This window comes from Vanacampus margaritifer, chromosome 11 (genome assembly GCF_051991255.1).
Source record: "Vanacampus margaritifer isolate UIUO_Vmar chromosome 11, RoL_Vmar_1.0, whole genome shotgun sequence".
Lineage (NCBI taxonomy): Eukaryota > Metazoa > Chordata > Actinopteri > Syngnathiformes > Syngnathidae > Vanacampus > Vanacampus margaritifer.
The window spans coordinates 1,499,692-1,524,947 of NC_135442.1; the positions used below are offsets into that span (position 1 = coordinate 1,499,692).

General features: G+C 42.2%; 1 protein-coding gene across 4 annotated transcripts; it reads left to right on the plus strand.

Annotated features, from left to right (window-relative positions):
• Nucleotides 1–837: 837 nt before the first annotated feature.
• On the plus strand, nucleotides 838–24,720 carry LOC144060621 (calcitonin gene-related peptide type 1 receptor). Of its 4 annotated transcripts, none has more exons than XM_077580323.1 (13): nucleotides 838–965; nucleotides 14,638–14,746; nucleotides 14,851–15,004; nucleotides 15,129–15,239; nucleotides 15,895–16,007; nucleotides 16,952–17,043; nucleotides 17,158–17,284; nucleotides 17,902–18,055; nucleotides 18,126–18,186; nucleotides 19,004–19,070; nucleotides 19,826–20,044; nucleotides 21,532–21,573; nucleotides 22,245–24,720. In XM_077580323.1, the coding sequence occupies exons 2-13, from the start codon at nucleotides 14,672–14,674 to the stop codon at nucleotides 22,464–22,466; spliced, it is 1,437 nt and encodes a 478-aa protein (XP_077436449.1). In that variant the 5' UTR covers nucleotides 838–965; nucleotides 14,638–14,671; the 3' UTR covers nucleotides 22,467–24,720. The 4 variants fall into 4 exon arrangements, with proteins under 4 accessions (XP_077436449.1, XP_077436445.1, XP_077436447.1 ...); XM_077580319.1 differs by lacking the exon at nucleotides 838–965 and adding an exon at nucleotides 1,503–1,704; XM_077580321.1 differs by lacking the exon at nucleotides 838–965 and adding an exon at nucleotides 1,807–1,965.
• Nucleotides 24,721–25,256: the final 536 nt, after the last annotated feature.

Below are 25,256 nucleotides of genomic sequence, written 5' to 3' on the forward strand. Positions count from 1 at the left end.
AACAAAAATACTGTTTTTCGGAGTCATTTGCACTCAAATGTGCACTCGGCTAAAATTCATCAAAAAACATTTCTGCGTCTGGTTCTGAAAGAAAGTCATCGTTTTGCATAATGTCTGATGAGCAACAATGTATGTTGATGTTCCTAAAAACTGCAGAAGGTGGCAGTGTTGTTTAAACTTTGCATTCTGGCAGTCGTCTCATTTTTCTTTCTTGTTTTAAAAGAAAGAAAACATCAATAAATCATTCAACACAGTTAAAGTTAAAAAAAAGAAGTAAGAATAAATTCTTAAAAAATATGGTGCTATAATCCTTCTTTATCAATTTCGACTCCTGTTAATACAATAGTAGACTCACCATATAACGTATTTCATACTCATCTATATACATGAAATATAGAATTTTGTTACAGCCAAGCTAACATCCAAAAGTAAATGTTTCTCCCATTTATAGCTGATTTGTCATGTGGGTCTTTCCAGAATTGGAGGACATTTTACATCCCATCCATCAAATTTTAAATAAACCACATACAAAATACTACAATTTAAAATTCCTAAATTGTACTTGTCCCGAAGCCAAATCCAAACAAAAAAAAAACCTCAAGAAACTAATGCTTGAAAATAGTTTTTAAAATACCAAATACGTACCCCCTAAAATGACTTTTTTTTTTCTCTTGTCACAGTCCCCAATAACCAATTTGAATCTCAAATAAAACAGTTAAAAGGAAATTTGCATTTCGCTCCTTTTGGCATTGTTTGTTTCATTGCTGTCTCTTTCAACTTTGTGACCATTTGTTTTAATGAATATAATATGTTAAATATTATTATTCATGGGACGTGTGCCCCCCAGCATGCACACAACACTCCAGAACCTTTTTAGCATAGAAGAAGAAGAAAGCAGTAGAGTTCTGTGAATCAAATGACACGCTGGACTTTTAACATCATCAAACAGTTTTCCAAAAACAAAGGTATGTCCTATCTCTTCTATTTTTCATATTTTTATAACCTAGTTAGCCATGATGGAATGTCTCACTCTACCTCTTGCAACCCTGTTATACATGATCACACGGTCAGATTACAGCAATTATTTTGTTTCTTTACTTATTTACATAAATCAGTTTGTTCTCTTGGTCAGCATTTACAGCTAGCTAAACTGCTAGCTAAACTGCTAGCTTCCACGTCTGAGCGAAAGCTAACATTCGTCCAGATTCGCGACCCTGTTGCTGCGATAAACGGGGTTGCAATACATTAAGGCTTAATCATAATCATCATAATAATAAAATCGACAATTGATCTGTAAGCTTATTGATGATTAATGTAGCAGAAAATCAGAAAAGTGAAGGTTATATTTTCAAGCCTAAATGTGCTCCAATTCTGTAATGACCCAAATATTTATTTCAGTATTTCCTAAAATGAAAAGTAAAATGATTTTCAACTCACATGAAAATCTTGCGCGTTATTTATGAATGAGCACAAACGCCACACTGGCGCGCGTTCACGCCATTTTAGCATGCGCGCGTGCACGCGGCAGCTGCGGGCTGACTGTGACGTCACAGGAAGCGGTGGGCTGCTTCCCAACGCCAACCTGACAGCAGGCAAGCAAGCGGTCTTATTTTGTAGCGCTCAGCGTGCGTGCATCGTATTTATTTACTGGACGCCTTTGATTCCGACCGGGATCCTAGTCCCACTTTGGACGGAACCTTCCCGGTAAGATAGCGTAGTAGTGAGTGGTGTGTGCGTGCGCGTGGCTGTGCTGTGCGTGTGTGTTGTGCAGCATCGCGGTGATGCAGAGCGGAATGAATGCGCGGTTGCAGTTTGCTCAGCCGTGCGTGTTGATGCGTAATGCATACATGCCACCAGCCTGCCGTGCTCTCGAACCATTAGCAATCACGCCAACGTCTAATAACAACAACATGGATGTGCCGGGAACGCACAGCTGGCCTCCCACTTGGACTCGGCTGGCCGTGCGTGAGTCTTTCGCTCTCTCGACGATATCAGCTGACAATTCGCAAAATCTGCTCGCCTGATGCTTTCTTTGCGTTTTATGGACGATCTGTGCTCATTTGCGCGATTCCCGCATACTTTGCTGCATATTTATTTCCGCGGCTGTGCAACGTTCAGTCTTGTGGTTGCTTTTCAAATCATTTGCCGTGATTGATTATGGTATCGATCAGGAGTCAGGACGTGCCAAGCTCTGATGTGATTTGGATGTGGCACAAACATCTTCAAAATGCTCTCAAGTACCCGCAGTGATATTCGAACTTCGAACAAGTTCAAGTGGCATTGTGCATTATTGTTTGGGTTATTTGCTGGACTTGAGTTAATTTTCTGATGATTAATTGTGGCTCACTCAAGTATTGGAAGTAAAACTCATTTCAGTACAAAGCTTGTAGTTTTAGTACTTTAGTTTAGTGTTTATGTACTGCATTTTGGGGGGGGAAATACAATATAAATATAAATGATAATGTTCAGAAAATTGTACTTTGGTGCAGCAACTTGGCATTTGTAATCCGTTACATTATAAGAGGCCATTTTAAGTGAGGCAAGGCAAAAAGCACATCATGTACCTCGGCCGGGTCAAAAGTTTCCAACGTATGGCAAAAGCACAGCTGCTTTCGCGCATGAAAAATAGCAGACTGAGAATTCATGTTGCTCATTTTGGAAGAAATTGTTGCTCCAAGGGTTGAATTAGTAGTTAAATATAGCCACTATAAGGCTTAATTAGCATTTCTACATTTTATAAAGTTGTTAGTGTAAGCAGTGCATGTCAGCTGGCAACGATAGATAAATATTGACTTTAATTACATTGGAAAAAAAGTGACATTCCTTTCTATGAAACGGGTCTGAGAACAAAAAATATCACAAAAGTTTATCAGTAATACTGTAAATTGTTCAAATAAATATATCGATACATGCACAAAAAGAACAGTTTTTAATTTTTGTCAAATCACCAACAACAGCCGATGCACTTTTCACTTCAAAATAATCAATCATAGCAATGAAATGATATTTTCACACATGCAAGATCACAACAAATCATGTGACATCAATCTCTTCTCTGATTGGTTACGAGAATGTAAACAGGAATTCAAGATGTTGAAGCACTGAGCAATGAAATGCTTACCTCGCTCCAGTAAAAATACAGTAAAAAAAAAAAAAGAAAAGACAGCATATTCAAGTTGTACTAAGTCTAGTTTGTGCAAACAAGTATTTGATTGCAAAGCTGCAGACATTTGACTTTCCAAGTCTTGCATGTTTTCGTTGCACAGCGAGCAGGATTGCAAAAGAAACGCATGTTGACAGATTGTTCAGGAGTCCCCATTTCAAATGTTCTGTGCAGTCCACCCGAGACCAGACACATGTGCGCGCATTATTAACGGCTTTTCAGCGCCGGAATGTGCCTCGGGCGTTTGAAGCCCAACGTGCAAACGAGTGACGGCGCTCGCCAGGCTTTGATGTAAGCCACGCTCGCGCTTTGCTAAATCAGCCGTTACGTAAGCGGCGCATTTGGACGCGCTGGAACACAAAAGTGTGGACACAAACCTTGCTGAGGGATGAGACGATGTCCAAGATGGAGGAGGGCGTGATGATGATGATGGTGATGATGATGATGATGATGGTGATGGAGGTCAGTCAACATGGTTTGAGTTTGGTTTGGATTAACCTGGATTTTTTAATTCTGTGCAGCATAACAGCTAAGTGCCGATTCACCATCTTTGCTTTGAACCGTGGGCTCTATTAATTGACCCGAGTCTATATGTCCCATCTGCATTTCTTCAGTCTATTCAGGACCCAAGCCATTTAGTGATTTATAGACCAGTAGCAGAATTTTCAAATCGAACTGATTCAGAGCCAGTTTCAAGTCTTTCGGACTGGTTGAACACGATCGGACCTCTTTGTTCTGCTCAGAACCCGAGCTGTAGCGTTTTGATTCTCTTCTGGCAGAAGACCGTTCCAATAATCCAGTTTACGGCAGATAAGAGCATTGACAAGCTCCTCCTGGTCTGCTTGCAAGCCTTCAGGCTGGATCTGTTTTTCAGCTTGTTGTCATGATTGATTTGATGTGACTGCTGAAAGTCAGATATCAATTCATCAGCGTTCCAGACTCGGGTTTAAGCATTTAAAGAGAGTGACTGGTAACTTTTCTTTTTTGCCAAAAACATCTACCTTTGTTATGTTTGGGAACTTTTTTTGTGATGCGCCGAATATTCGGCCCCGAAAAATTTTCTGCCGAAAATGCATATTTTTGCCATTTTCGGCCGAAATCAAATTCAAGCCGAAAAGAAGATGGCCGAACGAGGATGTTGTGGTGACGCAAGCAAAACAAAAAAAACGCTTCAAGCAAGCGTCGGTTTGACTTAAACACCAAACGCGGGGGTGAGCGTCCGCCTTGCTGCTCGCTGGCGTTTCAACATGCGAGTACGGGAAGGAGAAGGTCGAAGGTCAAAGGTCGCGAGGTCAGAGTATTGCGCTACAGATGAGCCACTCCTTCTCCCGCAGCGACTTCTTTTTTCTTTGATGAGAGCCCCTCGAGCGCTTCCACTTTTTCACTTGCATTCTGGTGGCCGTGCTAAATACTTTAGCTAATGTTAGCATTATTGCTATCAACCGTTTTAAACAAGTAGCGGCCGTGGCTCGGCGTGTGCAGACGGTCGTTCAGTAACCGGAATGTCAGCTGTTCCATCCCCCGCCTTCCCCCGTCATTTGTCCTGGGGCAAGGCCTATTACAGAGCCTTGAGGTACGCCGTTACTTCTCATTTGTCATTAGACAAAACCTAAGTGCGCTTGATTTCTACTATTTCCAGACTCCGATGTGTGTTTTGTGCCACGCCGGTTGATACAGAATCAGAATGAAGCAGACACACCAGATTATGAAAGCGTTGGCAGTTAAGCGGGGCTGTTAAATGGGTCCGAGGGGGGGGGGGGGTACGTCTCTCTCTGACATTGTCACATGACTTCCACTAAATACACAAGATATCCATCGCGAATGAGCACTGAACCTACCAAAAGGCCAGATTCTCTTCTTTCACCGCAAAGAAAGTTTGTTTCTATCTTTTTGTGAAAGTAAATATGTCAAGCGCAACTGTAACTTACTTACTGCAACACATTGTCTGTTTATAACAGACATACCATAAAATCCCGTGTCTAATACGCTCCCCAAAAATCACCCTTAAAGAGCAGTGTTTTTTTCTCTGTCCCCTTGACTTCCTAGCATGTTTTTCTATACTGGCCATCATTTTTTTTTTCTCAAGTGCCAAGAACATTTGAATGATTTGAGTAATTCTGGGCTGCTGACGTCCTTAAATTGCTTCTAGTTTTCAAGCGATTGATATTTCTGTTTCTTTAACATCGAGGTACCAGTAAATGTCCATATTATTATTATTATTTTATGACTCCTAATATAGTAATGGTGGGCGGCGTGGCTCAGTGGTATGATGGTTGTCTCCCAATCCAGAGGTTGTGGGTTCGATCCCATGTCAAAGTATCCTTGAGCAAGATACTGCTCGTGATGCTGCGTCGTCAGTAGTGGAACGTAAAGCGCTTTGGGGGCCTTGTAAGGTGGAAAAGTGCTATAGAAGGGAAGTATTATTTTGGATCATTTGATATGGAAACAAATGTGTCTTATTCATGGGAATTGACGGTATAGGGTACCCCCCCCCCCACCCCCCAATGTATTTTAATGACCGGGAATTATATGCAATTTTTTTGTCTTTATCCCCTACTAATAGTCTACTTTATGTTGGTCAGTGGTAGTAAACAATTGGATTCCATTTGACGAATAGAAACGTCTACGGCAGCGAATGTGTTACGTGACCTGGCAACAATCGTTTGTTCTTCAAAGACATTCAAGTTGAGCCCTTTTCATTGTGTTGCAATCAGCAAGCCAGGTGAAAAGAAAATATTCCATTTCCTCGGGATCAAGTTCTCTCATTACATGAAAGATCCATGCATCTTTGCAGCAGTATTCAAATTCCACCCTCAGGTTGCGGATTCCGTTTCTCAAACCTTATGAGGTAATATTTCCGCTCATCCATTATGAAGGGCCGCGTTTTCCAATCCGAGTTAATTTTGGCACACAAGGTGCTTAACGGGAGCTGTCACGGGCAAGGGGAGCTTTGTCCGTGTTCACTGGTGGACAGTGGAAAGAGGCCGTGCACTCTCTCCGGGTGTTCCGTGTTTGTGAAAGCTAAACAAAGCAGCGGGCTTGACACGGGCTTCCTGATTTACAGCGTGGGAGGGGAGGGGAGGGGAGGGGAGGGGAGGGGGTCACCTGGCATAGAGCGCACGGAGAGGAAATGGCCCCCGGGAGGCTACCAGTGCATCTGTCCTCCAAAGGTGAACTTGCGCCGCCGCTTTGTCACGTCGCGTTTGCGTGCTAACTTTCCAAGGATTTACATGAGCTGGCCTGACGAGATCCCAAGCAAAATGGATGCAAATGTTTTGCCTTGTGCGAGTTTGGCTTTTTCAGGCCGGAATGTGTTTGGAAAACGTGTTTTCACTGGTTCTTTTTCTGCTTCAGTAAGCTGAATATACACATATAGTGTAATTGAGTAAGGTTTAGTTTTTATCTTATTGATCTTTTATTTAGCCAGATCCGAACAGATCCTCTTTTGAACAGTAAAAAAAAAAGTTTGGGGAGTTTTTTTTTATCATGCCCTTAACATTTAAGAAGAATTGATGTGCCATAATTAATCTGTATCGGATCGAATTGAAATTAATCAAATAAAATCGGGAAAATCGAAATTGAATCAGTCAACTCTTGTGAATCGAAATTGAATCGATTGAGGAAATTAAACCGATACCCAGCCCTACTGTGGACGACCATATATCCACAGTTCAGCACCAGTAAATTCACCAATTCTTGTATAAAAAAAATTTTTTTTTATTTTTACACCTTTTTTTTTATGTCGATTTTTTGGGTTGAACCAACCCTACCCCAAAAAAGCTTATTGGCGGTATATCCTCACTTATTTAACCATTTTGGGGGGGTTAAAAAAAAAGCTGAGTTTGAAAGTCAGAAAGCAACTGTAGTTTTCTAACAGCTGATAGTTTTTTTTTTAAAAATGCAGCTGAATACATAAATTGCAAAGTATGACTAGGCGAGAATTTGAAAAGCGAGTATGAAGCCCGGAAGAAAAAACGTTTAAGACAATAACTTTCCAACTTTTGGATCTTATCCTTACAATGGGACGCCAGTTTTTGACGGAGTTTCATTACTTACGTATGGTGATAACCTCAAAATGTAAAAGCACTTAAGCAGTCTTTAAATCGCCATTAAAGTCAATGTTTGTGTGAAATGTTGGTGTCCTCGGTTCTCTCGTAATGTGCCGTAGAAATAAAGTCGTTATTATTACGACCATTTGGTGATGACTTACTTGAGTGTCAGTTCAGTTTTGAAAAGCATTCGAGTGCAAGATAAAGTGATCACAAGTGTTGTGCATAGAACGCGTTGAGAGAATTTCACATTCTTCTGAATGTAAGCGGAACCAAACCATATTAATGTCATGTGATGGAACGTTACAATCACCAACCATTTCTTGAAGGGAACAATTGTTGTTGCTTTTTGATGGCATTCATTGGGACAGCCGAACCCTGCGGGCGTCTGCTGCTGAATGTCTGCAGTCCACGTCTCAGTTGGGCTCCCAATTAGCTAAGTTAGTCCTGTGCAAAAATATTGTTCTCATGCCCGGCCGGCCAGAAGCCGCGCCAAAGACACGCCTCGCTAGAATGACCGCTTTTAATTGTTTGCTAGCTCAACAAATAACATTTGCTTGGAAAACGTGCGGGGGTCCTTTCCATCGCACGTTGCAAGAAGTGCTCAAAATAAATTGGGCGATTTTTATTTATTTATTTTTTTAACCTAAACGCAGACTAATTTGCGTAACATGTTTCCCAGCGAACGGCTTTTGTTAGACGAGCGAGTGGCCTGCAGAGCAACTTGGAACGTTTATAATGAAGCAAAGCTCAACTGGAGGTCAAGTGCGGCGTCCGCTTCAATTACGTGGAGGCCGTTATTTACAGAAGCGGGGAACTGACAATGTGGAGGCAATATTTTGGACAGTACCTTGAAACATATTTCAATTTGTTTAAATGTATATGCAAGTACTTTTGAACATACTTGCAAATACCTCGAAACGTACGTGTGTTTCACACGCTTACAAATAACGAGTGAAACATATTTAAATACGTTTAAACATGTTTGTAACTAGAAAATACCATTTCTGGAGAAATTGCATGTGAAGGTTGTGCGGCTGAATGAAAACTGTGGGATGATTTGGAATGAGCTGAACGGTTGAAAGTTGGAATGGTTTGAATCAGTGAAGAAATGACAGCAGAAAAAATAAAAAAAGGGGTCGAGTGTGAAGAATCAAGTGTGGAACGGACCCAATCATCATCCCTAAAGTCACATGAAAAAGTTGAAATGATGTAAATGTGTCATGTTGAGTCTGCCATTGGGACTGAATGGGGAACAGTAGGGTACAAAATCAGGAATTGTGGGTTGGGTGTGAATTTTAAGAATGATAAAAAGTGGATCGAGTCATGGCGTGATTATTTGGAATGTCAAAATTTCAATACCGAGAATTGGATGAAATATGTGAATGGAGTAAGTGATGAAGAATCAATTAATAAAACGGGGTAAGGTTTGAAGAATCTCGGGTAGGAAATGGAGTCATACGCATCTCTAAAGTGAAAGGGATGAGTTCAATGTTTTGAAGGTCACTTTCAAATGATGTCAATGTGAAATCGGCCAGTAAGAATGAATGGGGAAAAATCGGGTACAAAATTGTTAATTGTGGCGACGGCGTGAATATTTGGAATGACAAGAATGGGATGAATTATGTGGAAGTTGGTAGATAGGAATCATTTGAATCGAAATCGAATCATATGCCGTATGTATATAAATATGTTGACTCCATATCTGCAGATCCACCATCCGTCATTGTTGGCTTTCCTTAAAAAGGTTTTGAATTGGAACGAGCTCACCTGTCAGGTGTCATCGTCAACTTCATGAAAAGTTGCGAATATCCGGTTTGTATTTTTTCAGGGGAATTCATCTTTTCTTTCTTACCGATTTGACTGTGAACATTTTGTGGCTGATGCCGTTTGTTGTGGCTGACGGGAAGTTTTTCGTAACCTCAAGACAAGCCGCGGCTCAAACCCGGTGGATGAAATTGACATATATGAAAAAGACGTTGGCAATTTTCAACAAAATTCCATAAGGACGTGGGACAATGTCCTTGTGGAGTCGCGTCTCCGCGTAAGAGCGAATCGTTAACCCGAAGCCGCAAGCGACACATTCAAGGCAACAGAAAGAAGAAAGTGAGGAAAGCAAATGCTCGTGTTGACGGCCGCGCTGGACACTTGAAATGCGCTGACCCGTGCAAATCGGGGCCCGTGCGCTGGAACACATTGGCGGAATCAAGCCCCGTTTTCCCAGCAGACTGCACCGCATGCCTCCGCTTTGGGACGGACTTAACAGGTGACGCCATTTTTAAACACGGTCAGGATGTCCTAAAAGCAGATGAAAACATTTCTATGAGTGCTCCGGAGATTTACAAGCAGCTTTGCAGGTGCAGTGCACGGCGGGGCCAGCTTTATTTTTAACCGCTGTATTTTGATCAAGCTATTTGGACCATTTTTTTTTCCCCCCCTGCGCAGATGAGAGGCCCCTGGAACAGGATCCCTGAGCTATGATAAAACCTTGGTACTCTTAAACCCTCCAAAGTCAACTTTAGATACAGAATACGGAAATATAGTCGCCAAAGGCAACGAGTGGCGTGCGTGCGCGTTCCCCTCGTGTGCTCCTTGACAACACATTTGCTACTGTAACGAATACAGATGAAGCAAAAGGTTTTTTAGTAGTCAAGGAGGCCTGATGACCGATAATTGGAGCCGATATTCCTTTTTAAAATGCAGATGACAATCTTGACTTTGTTGTAATGTCTTTAAGTCTTTAATTGAACCATTTGTATGACTTTTCAAAATGTAGATGTTTTTTTTCTGAAAATAGACATCTCAGACAATAGACTTTTACATTTCTAACAAAAGAGGGAGCTCCCATGTACGTCTTAAAAAGTGACATGGAAACTTAAACAAGTAAACGCCAAAGCTCTAGTTTTTCGCAATAAATATTTGTTTCAAAAATTGAAAAATATCTGACTAACGTTCACATTTCTTTGTTTTAATGTCGAACAAAACCAAATGGTTCCGAAGGTTCCCAAGGTCAGCAGCATCGCTTATAAAGTCAAATGATAATTTAAAAAAACAGCCCTGACATTAAAATGGGTTTAGATTTGCTTTTTGCCGGCTGTCAGATTTAAAAAAAAAAAAACAACAAAAAACGACCGATACCGATATTCGTCAAAATGACTATTGATCTCTCCCTAGTAACTAAGTGATTTTGCTTTGTTTCATCTCGGAATAGACCGATAATCGGCCAGGCCGATATTTGATGAATATCGGTATCGGCCTTTTAAAAAAAAAAATAATAATCTGATGGCCGATATTAGATCCATATAAAAGTGTGTTGACCTCAGGAAACAATTTATTTAGTCAGCTTCATAAGAGATGATGCTGACCCAAGGAACTCTCTGCATTTTTTTTATTTTTGTTTGAAAGTAAACAAAAATACCTGAAAGTTTTTTTAACATTTGAGTTCTTTTTAAATTTTGGGAAAATGTGTTTATTGTAGAAAACTCTAGGGAGCGATGACATTTACTTGTTAATGTTTCCATTTAGTTTTTAAGACATACTTATGACCGTCGGAGCTCCCAGCAAACCTGAAAAGTCGCAAAGGCTGCTCCGATTTGTTGTTTTTATGTAAAGGTCAACGTTATTGCAATACATTGTGTGTGTTTTATGGAAGAAACCAAATGTCTTCCTTTGGGTCCTGACGTGACAAAAGAAGAGTTTAGGAACGCCTTGTATACGACAGTAGCAATTTGTATCCGCAGCCGGTGCCTCATTTCCCCGATTTTCCCAAGAGCTCGGCAGATAACGGTGCAGTCTTTCCGGTCTTCCGTTTCCACTCTTGTGTGCACATTTCCAGTATGCGCAGATGACTCGCGTACTTATGCATCGCTCATGTCGAACCCTCTTCCTGACATATGTGGATGCAGAAGAAATGCATGTAATGGTGTCAGTGGATGGATCCAGACTTGACTTAGGCTCCGCCCTCACATCTGTGTGGGAATGTTGCTGTTTCGCATGACATCTGGTGATGCCTTTTGGCAACGTGGAGCTTTACATAAGGCCCGTCCTCGTGTCCGGGGACTTGAAACGTCGCTGCAATGATAAATTCACATTGGAATCTAGTTTTGTTTGTTGAGTTTCAGGAATACGGGAAGGATTTTCAAATGTCCAGCTCGCTGATCCCGGGGGAAATGTCCACCAGCTATATTTGGTATGGCTAACTGGGAGAGGAAACGCTGTGAGGGCGTGTGTTTCCAAGCTGATCCTTCCTGCTGTGGAGTTCCTCTTCAGTCAAAAGTGTTTTTCAAGCTTGAAGCTCTCAAAATGGTTACTTACAAAGTTTTTTGTTTTTTTTTGCAGTTAGCAATTTTTGATAGCATCAATGGAGCTGTAAATAACAATGAATTGCCCTTGTTTATTTCTTTTCACCAAAATTGAGACGTGCCCATGTCGAGGTGTGACGTTAGCGCTACATTGTTTATAATGTCCGAAAACTCAGCTCAGTCATCCAAAAAGTCATTTTCTGTTTTTCACTCTTTTTGACCAAAACGTGGCCGATACAAAATCGGCCATCAGAAAACAAGCCTAAAATCACTACTGAATTTTTAATGATGGAAATTTTTACTGCACGCATTGTTTTTAAGTCCATAACTATAAAATAAGTGGCAATATTCGGATCATTGAACGGCATGGAGTTTGTGAACATTTCAAGTGGAAAAGCTTTTTCCATGAAGCGGAGCCTCTTTTAGGCACCTGCACGCTGAAAGCGTGTTCCCCAAACGGCATGTTTGGCGTTAAGGGTATCATTAACCACATGCTACACGTGTTGAATGCAAAGGGGAAAGTGGGCCGCTCTCCAACATCAGCGTGACACTGAATTCCAACACTTAAAAAAAATGTCGTAAAGCTCGTTGGGACACTTAATTGCTGATGGATGAATTGTGTCCTTGAATCCTCTTTGAATTGGAGTTTTACGTCTTTCAAGTTTAGACTATTTCTCCGTTTGAGCAGGCTAGGAACGTATTCCCGACTCCCACGGTTGATCAAAAGTGTCTACAGGGCAGGAGAAAGCACAAGTGGGCTAAAGATTTTCACGTCGCATGTCGATACAATCAGTGAGCAGCTTCATGTTTGCCGTCGCTGTCAAGCAAACACAACAAAGTGTGAGCGTGTGTTTGTGCTGCGTCTATTTTTGCCTTCCCACCAGATGCACCTCAGATGCAAGCGAGAGAATCCGATCCAGAGCTTAAGCAAAGTGCAGTGTTGCCTTGAATTTGTTTTGTGGGCACGCTTGTATCTCAATGAAACGGCTAATGGCTAGCTAGCATCTATGTGGCGATGTTGTAACGCTTTCAGGAGCAACATGTCTACGGCTAAAGCACATCTTTTGTGGTGGTGTTTAGAGCCAAAAAAAAGAAGGAAAGACACTATCGAAGTCAACGCTAACTTTTGGTTAGCATTTGAATGGGATCAGCTCTAGGCTAGCAATGTTTTTCAAACAATGCATGTTTTGTATTTAAATATACAGTGGATGTAATTCCTATCGTCATGTGTTTAGTTTTACAGTTAAGTCCAACTGAGGTCTCAATAAACACCTTAAAGGACGCTTAGGGGACAGCAGAAAAACATCCGCTACACACTTGCTAGATGCTAATGCTATGCAAACAAAATGGTGCATTCAGGGTACTTTCACAGCATCTGAAAAGTTTTTTTTTTCTTCGATGATGACGTTTTAAGGGGAAAATAATCAGCTGCGTTTTGGCCCATGTTTGAAGGCCAATCATCGGCCGATTCATCGGTCGGGCCCTAATTTTTTACGATCAATAAAAGATGTTATATCAATGTCATTCAGCGCATTAATAAAGTTGTCCGTTTCCATATGTGTGTATATATCCACACTGTGGCATTTTGGCTGTAAAGATAACGTGAAAACGCCACAAAGAAATCAATGGGTGGCAACGTAAGATGGCCGCCACCTATTCAAGTAGTTGCAGTACTTAAAAGAGCACGATTCCAAACCAATGATCCATTCAAAGGATGTACCACGACACGTGTTTATGATCAAATATTCAGGTTAGGAAAGGGGTAACTCATGGGTCGGTTTGAAAAAAAAAAAATACTGAATATTTACACGGCCTTTCAAAACTTGAATATTGCCAATTTTCAGATTTTGAAAGGGTTACGTATTGACTGCATTGCGAATTATGTCCTAATCTTTCTGTAGCTGGCTGTTTGACGACATTTTGCTATTGATAAATTGATATCCAATATGCATTCCTGCTTGCTTTTGTTGTTTGTGAGGCGGTGGGCGGCAACACAGTGATAGCCGCCTAATGAACATTAGCGATTTCCAATAAGCGGAACCCGGGACTGTGCGCTGCCAGGCACCCTGCGGGACACAACTTGGGATGTTTACAGAAATGCCGCCTCTTTAGGGACGGCAGAAGTCGATAAGTGGCGGCCGACCTCTGCTGGCGGCCAGGTGAGAAGGCAGCAGCTGTTCCGCGTTAGCCGCCCTCCGATGGCTCGGACCGGTGACGTCAGCCGGCCCTCAAGAGCCCACATGACTAACCACTTGTGAGCGCCCACCGTTGCAACCTCTGCGTTGCGCTTGGCTTTCATTGAGCTGAAAAGATCAATACTCGAGTACACTGCAGCACAGCTTCAATTAGCATGTGGCGATTGTGTTGCTTTGGGTTGAGGACACTCATCCATTGTTTTTGTTTCTGCTTTATTTGTAGTACAATTGTTGTTTTGACTTGAAAACATTGAAATGCATTTGGCATGAAATGATTTTGGATTTCATGAGCAAGATTTCCACATTGGAATAAAAATAGCTTGTTGTTTCTTTAGGAACGCGACGAGGCCGCCATTCTACGTCGCTACGCGCGGAACGCGCTGCGACGGCAATAACGATGGCGGCGCACGTCCAAATAAAGCTTCGACCAAATGTATTCAATTGGAAAATTGATGCGAAAAATGAATCTCATAGTTATGTTCGTAACAACCAAATAAATAATATGAAGCAAACTTGTCATGACAGTCGTGGTTCCTTTTAAGTGAAAGTCAAAAGCGAAATGAAGAGCATGAGAGGCACACGCTGTCAAGTGTCAAAACAAAAGAAGGAACCACAACCGCTGTGCTTTGCCTACCAAATATTTCCATTTGAATTTCTTATCAGCTGTGCAACAACACGAGCGTGAAATCCCAAAGAAGATCATGTTTTGATGAGGCACTTTTGTAACTTTTACAAGTTTGTATCACAAGACTCGACATGTCTTTTTTGTTTATGGTTAAAAAAAAAAAGTGTCTAATGCACAGCTGCTAAAAGTCTCTTGACATGTTCTAAAGCCGCCTCTGCCTGTTACCATCACTTCGGAAATCCTCGGCTGTACAATTTGCTCCTACTTTTGCCTCACTTTGCCATTTTGTAATCGTCTCTTCCAGATCTGCAGCTGCTAAATCTTCAAATAACCACAAAATGGCCAACAGGAAGATGGAGAGCGTCGGGAAAATGGCAATGGTGGCGCTTATGCTAATGAGTTCGCTCACAACGGTAGGGCGGCCTGCACAAACGCAAATTGTGATTTGTAACTTTTGGGGTTTTACGAATACAATTTTCCCGATTTTTTTTTACGAAATGGAAATGGCTGTTTGCAGCTTTTTGTGAAGGCCAGTCTGGAGGTCAATGAAAGTCAGCAGCAGCACCCGACCAACGTTTATCACGACATGGGCCTGACCAGGAACAAGATTGCCACAGCCCAGTTTGAGTGCTACCAAAAGATCATGAAGGACAGCCCGTCCGACAGACTGGGTAGGCCGCTCGCTCCAGCTGGCTTCAGCTGGCTCCAGCTGGCTTCAGCCGTTTTCAACTCTCAACATTTTGGGACTGCGGAAAGCCCAAGTGCAGATGTTTCGTTTTGTGCGTGTGCTTTTAGAGCCCGTGTGTAATCGCACTTGGGATGGCTGGCTGTGTTGGGACGACACCAAGGCTGGCATCACCACAGAACAACACTGCCCGGACTACTTCCAGGATTTTGATCCTTCAGGTTAGTCCGTGTAACATCCGAATACGTTCTTTAGGGGTGGCAGGCCATTACCATTTTTAATCGTAATTAATCGCATGACTTCAATAGTTAACTCACGATTGAGTGCACATTTTATATCTGTTCTAAATGTACAATAGAATCTTTTTCATACTCGTGTTAACATAAATGTGGGAACACATCTTTTAGTCATTGATACAGTAATTTCATAATAATTCATAATATTAAAAAGATGTACTGTAAAAAAAAACGTGATATTGATTTGTGTTGATGTCATTTTTCTGCCACTAGATGGCATAGTTGCATTTGTTTGACATTGGTGACAGCTCCGTACATTTTTCTTTTCATATTAAGAGCGTTCTCATCTTTAACATCAAGCAACTTTTTTTTTTAAATTGTAAAATACAACTTGACCCCAGTCTCCACAAATGATATGCATTATTATTACATTTAATTACTGCAAAAATGTTGACGTGTCTGCTGCGTTGCGACTGGAATTCCCCCAGCGCAGGCTTTCCAAGTAAGGGGCGGTCATTAATCGTGCGTTAAAGAACATTAAATGAACTCAAAATGAACGCACTCATTTTGACACTCCGAATATTCTTATTTTTGACCTGGTAATGGATTGGATGATGTATTTTCCTTTTCTGATCCGCAGAGATGGTGACAAAGATTTGCACCGACGGTGGCCAGTGGTTTTTGCATCCTGAGAGCAACCGCACATGGACCAATTACACGCGTTGCAACGAACACACCAGTGAAGGCAGAGTGGTAAGAAAGCGTATTTTATACCGCCATTTTTAAATTTAGTCTCAGTTTTAGTCCAGTTTCAATCACGCTTGTTAGTTTTTATCATAGTTAGTCAACCTCATCCCGTTTTTATTTTGTCCATTTTTAGTCAACTGTCAATCTAGCATTTTAGTCTAAGAAAACAATTGTATTTGTCTAGTTTTAGTCAACAAAAACCTTTTAGTCTACTTTTAGTCAGGACAATCATTTAACCCCTGTATTTTTTTGGGTCAGCACATTATGTTGAACGTTGCGAATCTAAAACTATTTCACATCAAATGTACACACAATTCCAGTACATCACCGATGGCTATAAACTAGAAAATTAGCCGGCATTAGTTAGCGGTTGGATTAACGTTATTGTTGTATTAATGTTACGTTCTAACAATAATTGACTTTTTTTTTTAACCGTTGACTGTGAATCCACCTCCCGTCGGTCCCCATGTGTTTGTGTATGTTGCACTCGCTGGCTGCCGATTTGAAAGGGGGCGTGTCACATGATGACCGTGTCACATGACAAGTTAGCAAGAGACAAGATTTTACAAAATCGGATCATTTTCGTCTCGTTTTTTGTTCATGAACTCAAATGCCCATAAAGTTGAGCTCACTTTTTATGGCGTGAAGTACATTTTCATCTCGTCTTCATAAGTCGACGAAATTGCATACTGATGTTGTCCCATTTATTGTTTTATTAATGAGGGTTTTAGTCTGGTTGTAGTCCGAAAACCACCTCCATAATCCTAACGCCAATTAAACAAGAATGACTTCTTTAAACCTTTCATTTAAAGCTTGTTATTCAAGCGACGTATTCCTAGAATGTAATGAATCCGAACGTACTTGAATGAAATTCAATATTTATCCATCGTGGACGTACGAGCGCATCAGATGAGATTTCCCTCTAACTGTTTTGTCTTCCTTTCCCGCAGACGGCGATGAATCTTTTCTACTTGGCTCTCATCGGACACGGCCTGTCGGTGACTTCGCTCTTTGTCTCTCTTGGAATCTTCTTCCACTTCAAGTGTGTTGCCATTTCTTCAAATTCAATTCACCGACGCAGATCTGGTGACTCGGACTGGCTTGGGAAAAAAAATAACACCCCCCCCCCTTTTGTGTGCTTTGCGTCTCCCTGCAGGAGTTTAAGTTGCCAGAGGATCACGCTCCACAAGAATCTTTTCTTCTCGTTTGTGCTCAACTCTGTGATCACCATCATTTGGCTGACAGCCGTGGCCAACAACCAGGAACTGGTGCAGCGGAATCCAGTGAGTTTGCTTCACATTTCATCATCGTCTTGAACCTTTGGTCACGCAGCAGACGAATTGCAGATTCACAAACACGCTCAACTAGACCTGCCCCAGCAGGAAAATGAAGTTTTACGAAAATTCAGCTCGCTATTGCCCAAAATGCACAAAGGATAGATAATGAGGCACACTATTTCCAAAACATGACTTTGAATACATGTTGTGACTTTATGTGCCGTCTTTGGAGACAGGAGGCCACCGCATTTTCACTCACGGTGGCAGCACTTCTACCTAACACTGCAGCTTTGCTTACTTTTTGCCTTGAAATTGCTTGAAAATGGCAACATTCAAGACTCACTCACAGAAGATTGTCAGAAATGAGCAGATAACAAAAGATTTCCTTGCTGGCGTAATTTTCCACTTGATGGGAGGGCAGACGCTGCGAAACACACAATCATTTGTGAACAAACAATCCAAACTCATTTTTCCGAATCGATCTCTTTAAAAAGCGTCCGTAATAGCTTCGTTCTTCATGCCGGAGACTTTTGAATTGTGCGCAATGAATGAGAAACGCAAGCCGTCCCGTCACGCAAAAAGTCATTTGTGTGATATTTGCCGCGATTGTTTTTCTCCCGCAGACGAGCTGCAAAGTGTCGCAGTTCATTCATCTCTACTTATTTGGCTGCAATTACTTCTGGATGTTGTGCGAGGGGATTTATCTGCACACGCTGATCGTGGTGGCCGTGTTTGCCGAGAAGCAGCACCTCATGTGGTATTATCTCCTCGGCTGGGGTACGACAGCGCTTCTTCGCAACTGCATCTTAGAGAACCCTTGATTTATTTAAAAAAAAATTTTTTTCAGGTTTCCCTCTTATTCCTGCGTCCATTCATGCCATTGCAAGAAGTTACTACTACAATGACAAGTAAGGGAGGATAGAATTCTTCTTTCATGTTGAAAACTACTTGTTACATTCAAATGTTTGCAAGTACATTTGAAAGTTTTTAAATACGTTTGAAGGTGCTAGAATACATTTTAAGCGTATTCAAACACGTTCAAATGTGCATTTAGGCTAAATGCTAAAAACTGGGTTATAGATTTAACGCAATGAACGTATTGGTGTAATTAGGCCCAATTTACTTGCGCATGTGACATTATGGGGTTAAAATGCAATGTTTTTAGCATTTAGCATAGAAGTATGAACGTACCGCAAATGTCCATTGGAAAAAAAAACAAAAAACGACAGATTTGTAGGCAAAACATTTGAAATGTGTTGATTGGATCACTGGAGCAAGTTGATGACGACAAGCTTGTGGTTTGGGAAATTGTGTCTAATTTCATTTGGCTCCTTTAACAACCGATGATAATGTCAACATCTACTTTCACATGCTTTTCCATGTGTGTTTTTATTTCTACCAATTTACAATCTTATATTGACGACTCTCTAGAGCAGTGGTTCTCGAACCCGGTCCTGGGGTAGCCCCCATCCAGCCTGTTTTCCGCGTCTCCCACAAACAATCCGCTAATCAGCGAGCTCTGATAACAATCTTCATCTGTGTTGGCCCGGGGAGACGTGGAAAACCAGCTGGACTGGGGGGGGGGGGGGTTGGGTTGTACCCGAGGACCGGGTTTGAGAAACCGTGCTCTGCAGTCCCGATGACATGCGCTCGGGTTCAGCTGCCACATTCATCGCCAATTATGCTCCCCACCCCCCCGTTCTGTTGTTGTCTTGTGCGCATTAGCTGCTGGATCAGCTCCAAGACGTCGCTCCTCTACATCATCCACGGGCCCATCTGTGCCGCCCTCCTGGTAAGAAGCTCTCGTCCTCGGCAAATCCAGCTCAAGTCCGTTTTTGTCGCGCAGGGAGCAAGAAGTGGCTGATGGCATTTCAGTTTGCAAATCACTACTTTAACTCTTTGACTGCCAAAAACGTTAAATAACGTTTAGTAAAATCCTATGGAGGAGTGCCAAAGACGTTAAAAGACGTTTGTTTCAAAACAGAGGTGAAACTAACCATTTTCTATTGTTGATTACTGAAAAACGGAATAAGGTAGAAACAAACTTTTTTTTTCTGATGAAAGATGAGAGTCCAATCTTTTTTTGGTAGTATGTGTGTTTCCATAGTCCAAACACAACATTTTCTGTGGACCTTGAAAGATCAGTCAAAATGCTTAAATCGGCTGGCACCCACGGCATCCCTTTTCTGAAAACGTCTGGCAGTCAAAGGAGGGCTTTGATGCAGCTTCTGACCTGAGGAGGTCGCTTTAAAGCAATGGTAGTTAACGACCAGCAGGTGGCAGCAGAGTATAAGAAATCAACCAGGGCCATGTTGCAAAAAAGCTCTTTTCCACAGTATTTTAAACAGATTTGTAAATTATGATGAAACTTCGCTATATTCTAATGCTAATTGCTGCGAAACAGATACAAATATACTCCCCCCCCACCCCCCTCTCATCGTAGGTTAATTAGTCTCATTTCCAATCCATTGCAGTTTTGAAGCCGAAAAAGATGAGGATTGTGTCCTGACTGTTCCAAACGAGACGTCCCGCTTTCCTTCCCCGCAGGTCAACTTGTTCTTCCTGCTGAACATCGTGCGAGTGCTCATCACCAAGCTGAAGGTGACCCACCAAGCCGAGTCCAGCCTGTACATGAAAGCCGTGAGAGCCACCCTCATCCTGGTGCCGCTTCTGGGCATCCAATTTGTCCTGCTGCCGTACAAGCCGGACGGCCGCGTTTCCTCCGAAATCTACGACTACATCATGCACATACTCATGCACTACCAGGTCAGAGCCGTCGGTAGCGGAACGGGATTTGGCCCACTGTCGCGACGAAATACTGGAGCCCTTATTATGCCAAGGAATTGCTGTTGTGCACTATTTTCATTTATATATTCGGTTAAATTAAAAACTGTTGGATCATGTTCTAAAAGAACTTCTGTATTGGGTCTCTCCATGCCAAATTACTCCCAAAAATCAGATTTTCTTTTTGGGGGGGATTTTAACGAAACTTGTTATACTTGCTTATAGTGATAAGTCAACACTAAATCTTAAATTTGATGTCAATTGGAGCAGGAGTTGGGCAGCTACGGCCCGTTGAATTGAGATATTTGGGACATTTTGCAAAATGGACCAAATTGGGCGGGCCGTAGCGCCCAAATTCCTGCTCCGTTTAACCTAAAATGTTAGATTTTGTGTTGACCCAATCACTGTCAACAAGTACGCCAAGTTTCATCCAAATCCAAATCTGCTTGGTTAATCCCACAGGGTGGTTGATTTGGCGTGAAACAACCCTATTGCCATCTTATTACGATGGCTCTCAGTCTTTTTTTTTTTTTGAATGAAATATATCAGCAAATCTCATGCTTTTGTCAAAATACCACAAACATCAGTCATTTCATCAAAAACGCAATCCTCCACACATGAAAATCCATTGTATTTTCCTTTTTGGTGGCAGCACTTCATCACCAAGCTACTGAATTTGACTTGACCTTGCAGGTTGGCCTCAGCTTGCCCGCCGCACACCTTGTGATACGGTCGGACCTGACTTGGATTGGAACACAACAAAAAAACAAGAACCAAAAACCGATGGTTGCTGACTCGTACGCGCACAATGAGCAATTTGATCTACGGACGCCCTGCGACCTTAAATGGCAATATAAGATTTCGAGGCGGCACATGCAATATATTGTACTTGATCGCTTTTATTCAACTATAAAAAGATATTGTAATCGTCAAGGAAGGTGCAGTCTACATAAAGATGACTTAGAAGGAGAATAAAAGAGAAGCGTGGGTTTCAGCCATTTACATTTTGGCGACGGACGCCGGAAGCGGCGCTATTTTATCCACAGACGGGTACAAATGAAATAGAAAAATATAGCTATGTTGTTATAAAACATCATATATGCATATATAATGGTTTGGTGGCAGTTTGGGTCGCCCGGAATTGTGTTTTCCGCGTATATGTGCGTGTTTGATTGCGTTGCTCCATCGCGATCGGCCGCCGGTGCAACTCGCGGCGCGTCCTTTTGTTTACGTTGCGGGCAGCAGGAAGGAAGTTGCAAACGATGCGAGCCGAGAAGCGTCGACGTCGCCAGTTGTTACGTGATGACGGCCAGCGTTTGCAGGATGGGCAAGGCGGGGCAGGAAGTGGCGCTAATCGGCTAAACAAACTCGCCGCAAGAAGTTTGGGCTCCGCTTGATTGGAATATTGATGCTTATCGCGTGTTTATTCTCGCATTCCTCTCACGGACGTTGCTTTGTTTGCATCGCAGGGTCTGCTGGTGGCGACCATCTTCTGCTTTTTCAACGGAGAAGTAAGAGTTCTTTTTTTTTCCTATTCTACTATTTTTGTTTTGCTAACAGTTAAACAAATCTCTGTTGGTGGAAGAGTTGCAAAGGTTTTGTATATGTTATTATTATTATTATTATTATTAATGATCTCTACTTCAACATGAACCGGATTATAAATGCAGCAGAACTTCCAAAGTCAACAACAAACACGGTCCACTCTCAGTCACTGAAATGTTTTATTACGTAATCCTGGTCAAAGTGGGAAGGGAGCATGAACTCATTCGGCCATTTTCACTGAAGCAACCCCCTTTGCTCCCGGCTGCTATACTGGATTTGGACTGATTTTGCGAGGCCCACAGAATATTGTGTTCAAAACATGGAACTTGTCAAAAGAAAGATTAGAGTCCCTTCTTTCATCAGGACAAAAAAGTATATTTCGATGTGTTTCCGTTTTGCAGCGTTAGCATATTCTGATGCTAATGCTGCAAAACGGAAACAATCTTTTATACTCTGCTGCCATCTGCTGGCCGTTTTTTTTTGTTTTTGTTTTTAAATAACTACCAATACGTTTTTGGGAGTGAAGGACAAAGTATTTAAAAAAAACGTATTTATACGTTTTTTGTGTTTGAATGAGCTAACCGTAGGGCCGACCAATAAACAGCAGACTGACGCCTTCCTGCGTTTCTCCGGCCAGGTCCAAGCGGTTTTACGGAGGCACTGGAACCAGTACAACCTCCAGTTCGGCAGCAGCGTGGGAAACCATTCGGACGCCATGCGCTCGGCGTCCTACACGGCGTCCTCCATCACCGAGGTGCAAGGCTGCTACAGTATCGACGGACACTCGGAACACATGAACGGCAAAGGATGCCTCGACACGGACGCGTCCATCCTGAGGTCCGAAAACCCCATCGGCTGAGCGCGCCTCCGACTCGGCGCTCGCCGGGCTTTGGCGTCCGTCACGTCGCGCCGACCTTCCGACCTCCGAGACTGGATCCAAAAAGACGAGATACTCCTCACAACTCTGTCACGTGGACGCGACGGGCCCATTATTAGTCATGCCAAATGTGATTTACAGGGTTAGGTTTAATGCTAGGATGCTTTTGAGCTGGATTGTGCCAAACTGACAAATCGTTTTTGGAATCATATTTTGTTCAAATCAATCAGCAGAAAATGTGTGTTTTTGGGGTTACCAGGAAAAAAAAATGAACCCCTGACATCAGTTTCACAGATCAACGCAAAACTGGCCCTGCGTGTCGATAGGCCTCTATACGCCAATCCGATGTTTTCGATTTTCCTGCCGGAAAAAAAGACGCAACAGACAAGTCATAAACCCCCAAAACCGGCGGCGCCAAAAGTTACTATTCGTCATCGTTTCACCGGAAAACTCTTGACGGGGTCGCCGCGTACCGCCATAGTGACGCGTACACAAAATGAAACAGGAAGTCGGCCATTTTGGTGTAAATCAGCCATTTGAGGTGAATTTCAGCGCGCGCACGTTGACGAACTTCTGAGAACGGAATTAGCCCAAACGGTTTCCGAGATTGATGAACGACGCACGATTGCAAAGTTTTTGTGCTGTCCGAGTTTGATGAAAATGAGGTTCAGCTTTATTCTCTCTTTTTTTTTTTTTGCCCTTAAAAAACACAGAGCCGATGTTTCATTTCATAATATATTCATGTTATATCATATATTTCATAAATTTATCCGTTGTTATTCTTGTTTATAAAAAAATATAATTTGTGTATTTATTTGTGCTGTGGATAAGCTTTTTTTCCATTCATGGAGTTATGCTGCGTTCGGAATTCCTTTGGCAACTTCCACATTTTTCTAATCATGTTTTGTTTTTGTGCTTTTGATCCAAAATCCAATAACGAGTTGTAGTTTGCTGTGCCTGGGCCGGATGCGCTGCTGGTCATCTTGGCGGTCGGCTCGATGACAATCAGGAAATGTAATTATCGTCGTCGTTGTTGCGGAAAAACATTACTTTTCATTTGAGAACAGCAGCTTCAAAAAAAATTTTTTTTATTTTTTTTTGGAAGTGCCGCTGAATTCCTGTTGTTGTCGATGCTCGCCGGACGATTTTCCTGTTCTGGTTGAACGCCGCTGCAAGTGCCATATAATTATAAAATGATGCAGTATTAAACGTTCTCACGTGACGTGAATTCGATTTTGTTCTGATTTCAATTTTTGAATTGGAGAATCCCGTTTTCACGTCTCGTGTGGTTCTGCGGCAGGAAGCGCAAAAAAAAAAGTCCATTTCTTCACTTTGTCAATTGAACTTGAACGTTCGACATGCAGCGAAATAAGTAGAGCGGGTGTAAATACTATTGTACGTTTGAAAGAGTGAACATGAGAGTGAGAAGTGCGTGCGTGCGTGCGTGCGTGCGTGCGTGCGTGCGTGCGTGCGTGCGTGCGTGCGTGCGTGCGTGCGCGTACACGGTTTCTATTTACAGCATGTACGAGCGCCGCCTTGAAAGCAGCGTGGAGGATTACGTGACGATGTGTGAGACGTTGCTAGAGACGGACAAAAATAAAAAAAAAGAATAGACAAGGGCAAGGGCTGTATGATTTAGCGTCACTAGCTTCCCTGTGGGACGCCATATCATCAGACAACATCCTCCAATTTCAGTGCATTTTGTAAATAACTTTTTCAACCTCCCACTGTGACACTAAAACCCTCGACAGAATGTTTTTTTGTTTTTTTTGAAACGATGAGTGGAGCACAATTTTTTGGAGTTAGGCCTGACAGCTGTTTTTTTTTTTTTTATTATATATTTTGGGGTGCGGAATCCAAAACGGATCTGTTTATCTCTAATTACGTCACGTTTTCTTCAAAATACTGCACTTGACAGCGACTTCTATGAAAGATTTGAAATATTGATATCCAATCGAAACTGAAGAAACGGGCACGACCGCAATGTTTATTTTCGGCTATTCTGGTTTCGTTGCTACTATGCTAGCTTTGCATTTGCAGCTCTTGCTAGCACTGACGTCATCGGAGCTGCACTTCCCTCTCAGCCGTCGGCCGTCTCAATCGTGCACAAACAAACCAGTTGCCACGGAGCTGTCATCGTGTAACCCGCTCTTCTTACTACAGTCTTACTACAGCTAATCAGCAAAATGTCACTTGTCTGGAGGGTAAACTTGACATGCTGGGGGGGGGGGGGGGGAACTGACAAAAATGTGGGAATCAGCGTGTGTTTTTAGTAAATATGTTTTTAGTATAAAAATCTCACTCAACAGAATGTTTTCCCCCCAAATTGTTCCCTAGTGTAATTAAAGGTGAAACTCTTCATATTTAAAAACTATCAATGTACTCTGATTTTTTATTTTTTTTTTGTGTGTGTATAATCTGGCACCCAAAGATGACAATGAATTGGTGGCAAGATGGAACAATTGGATCGACGGATGACGATGAAGGCTTCGAATTGACGCATGGTCACACGGAAGGCGTTTTATTTTGAAAAGTACGCCGACCAACCACCGTTGTGTATTTCTGTACAGTTTTTCCGACGCTGCAAGACGCTTGTGGCGTTCGTGACGACATGACGGCGAAAAGCATGACGACATTCGTGACGATGTCCGTCGCCGATGTTTCTACTCTACTGTATTGTATTTGGTCGTCTTCCGTGACGCCGTTCTGCTGTTTGAATGTATCTGTTGGCAAATCCTGTCATGTGACAAAAACTTTATTTGCATACAATGT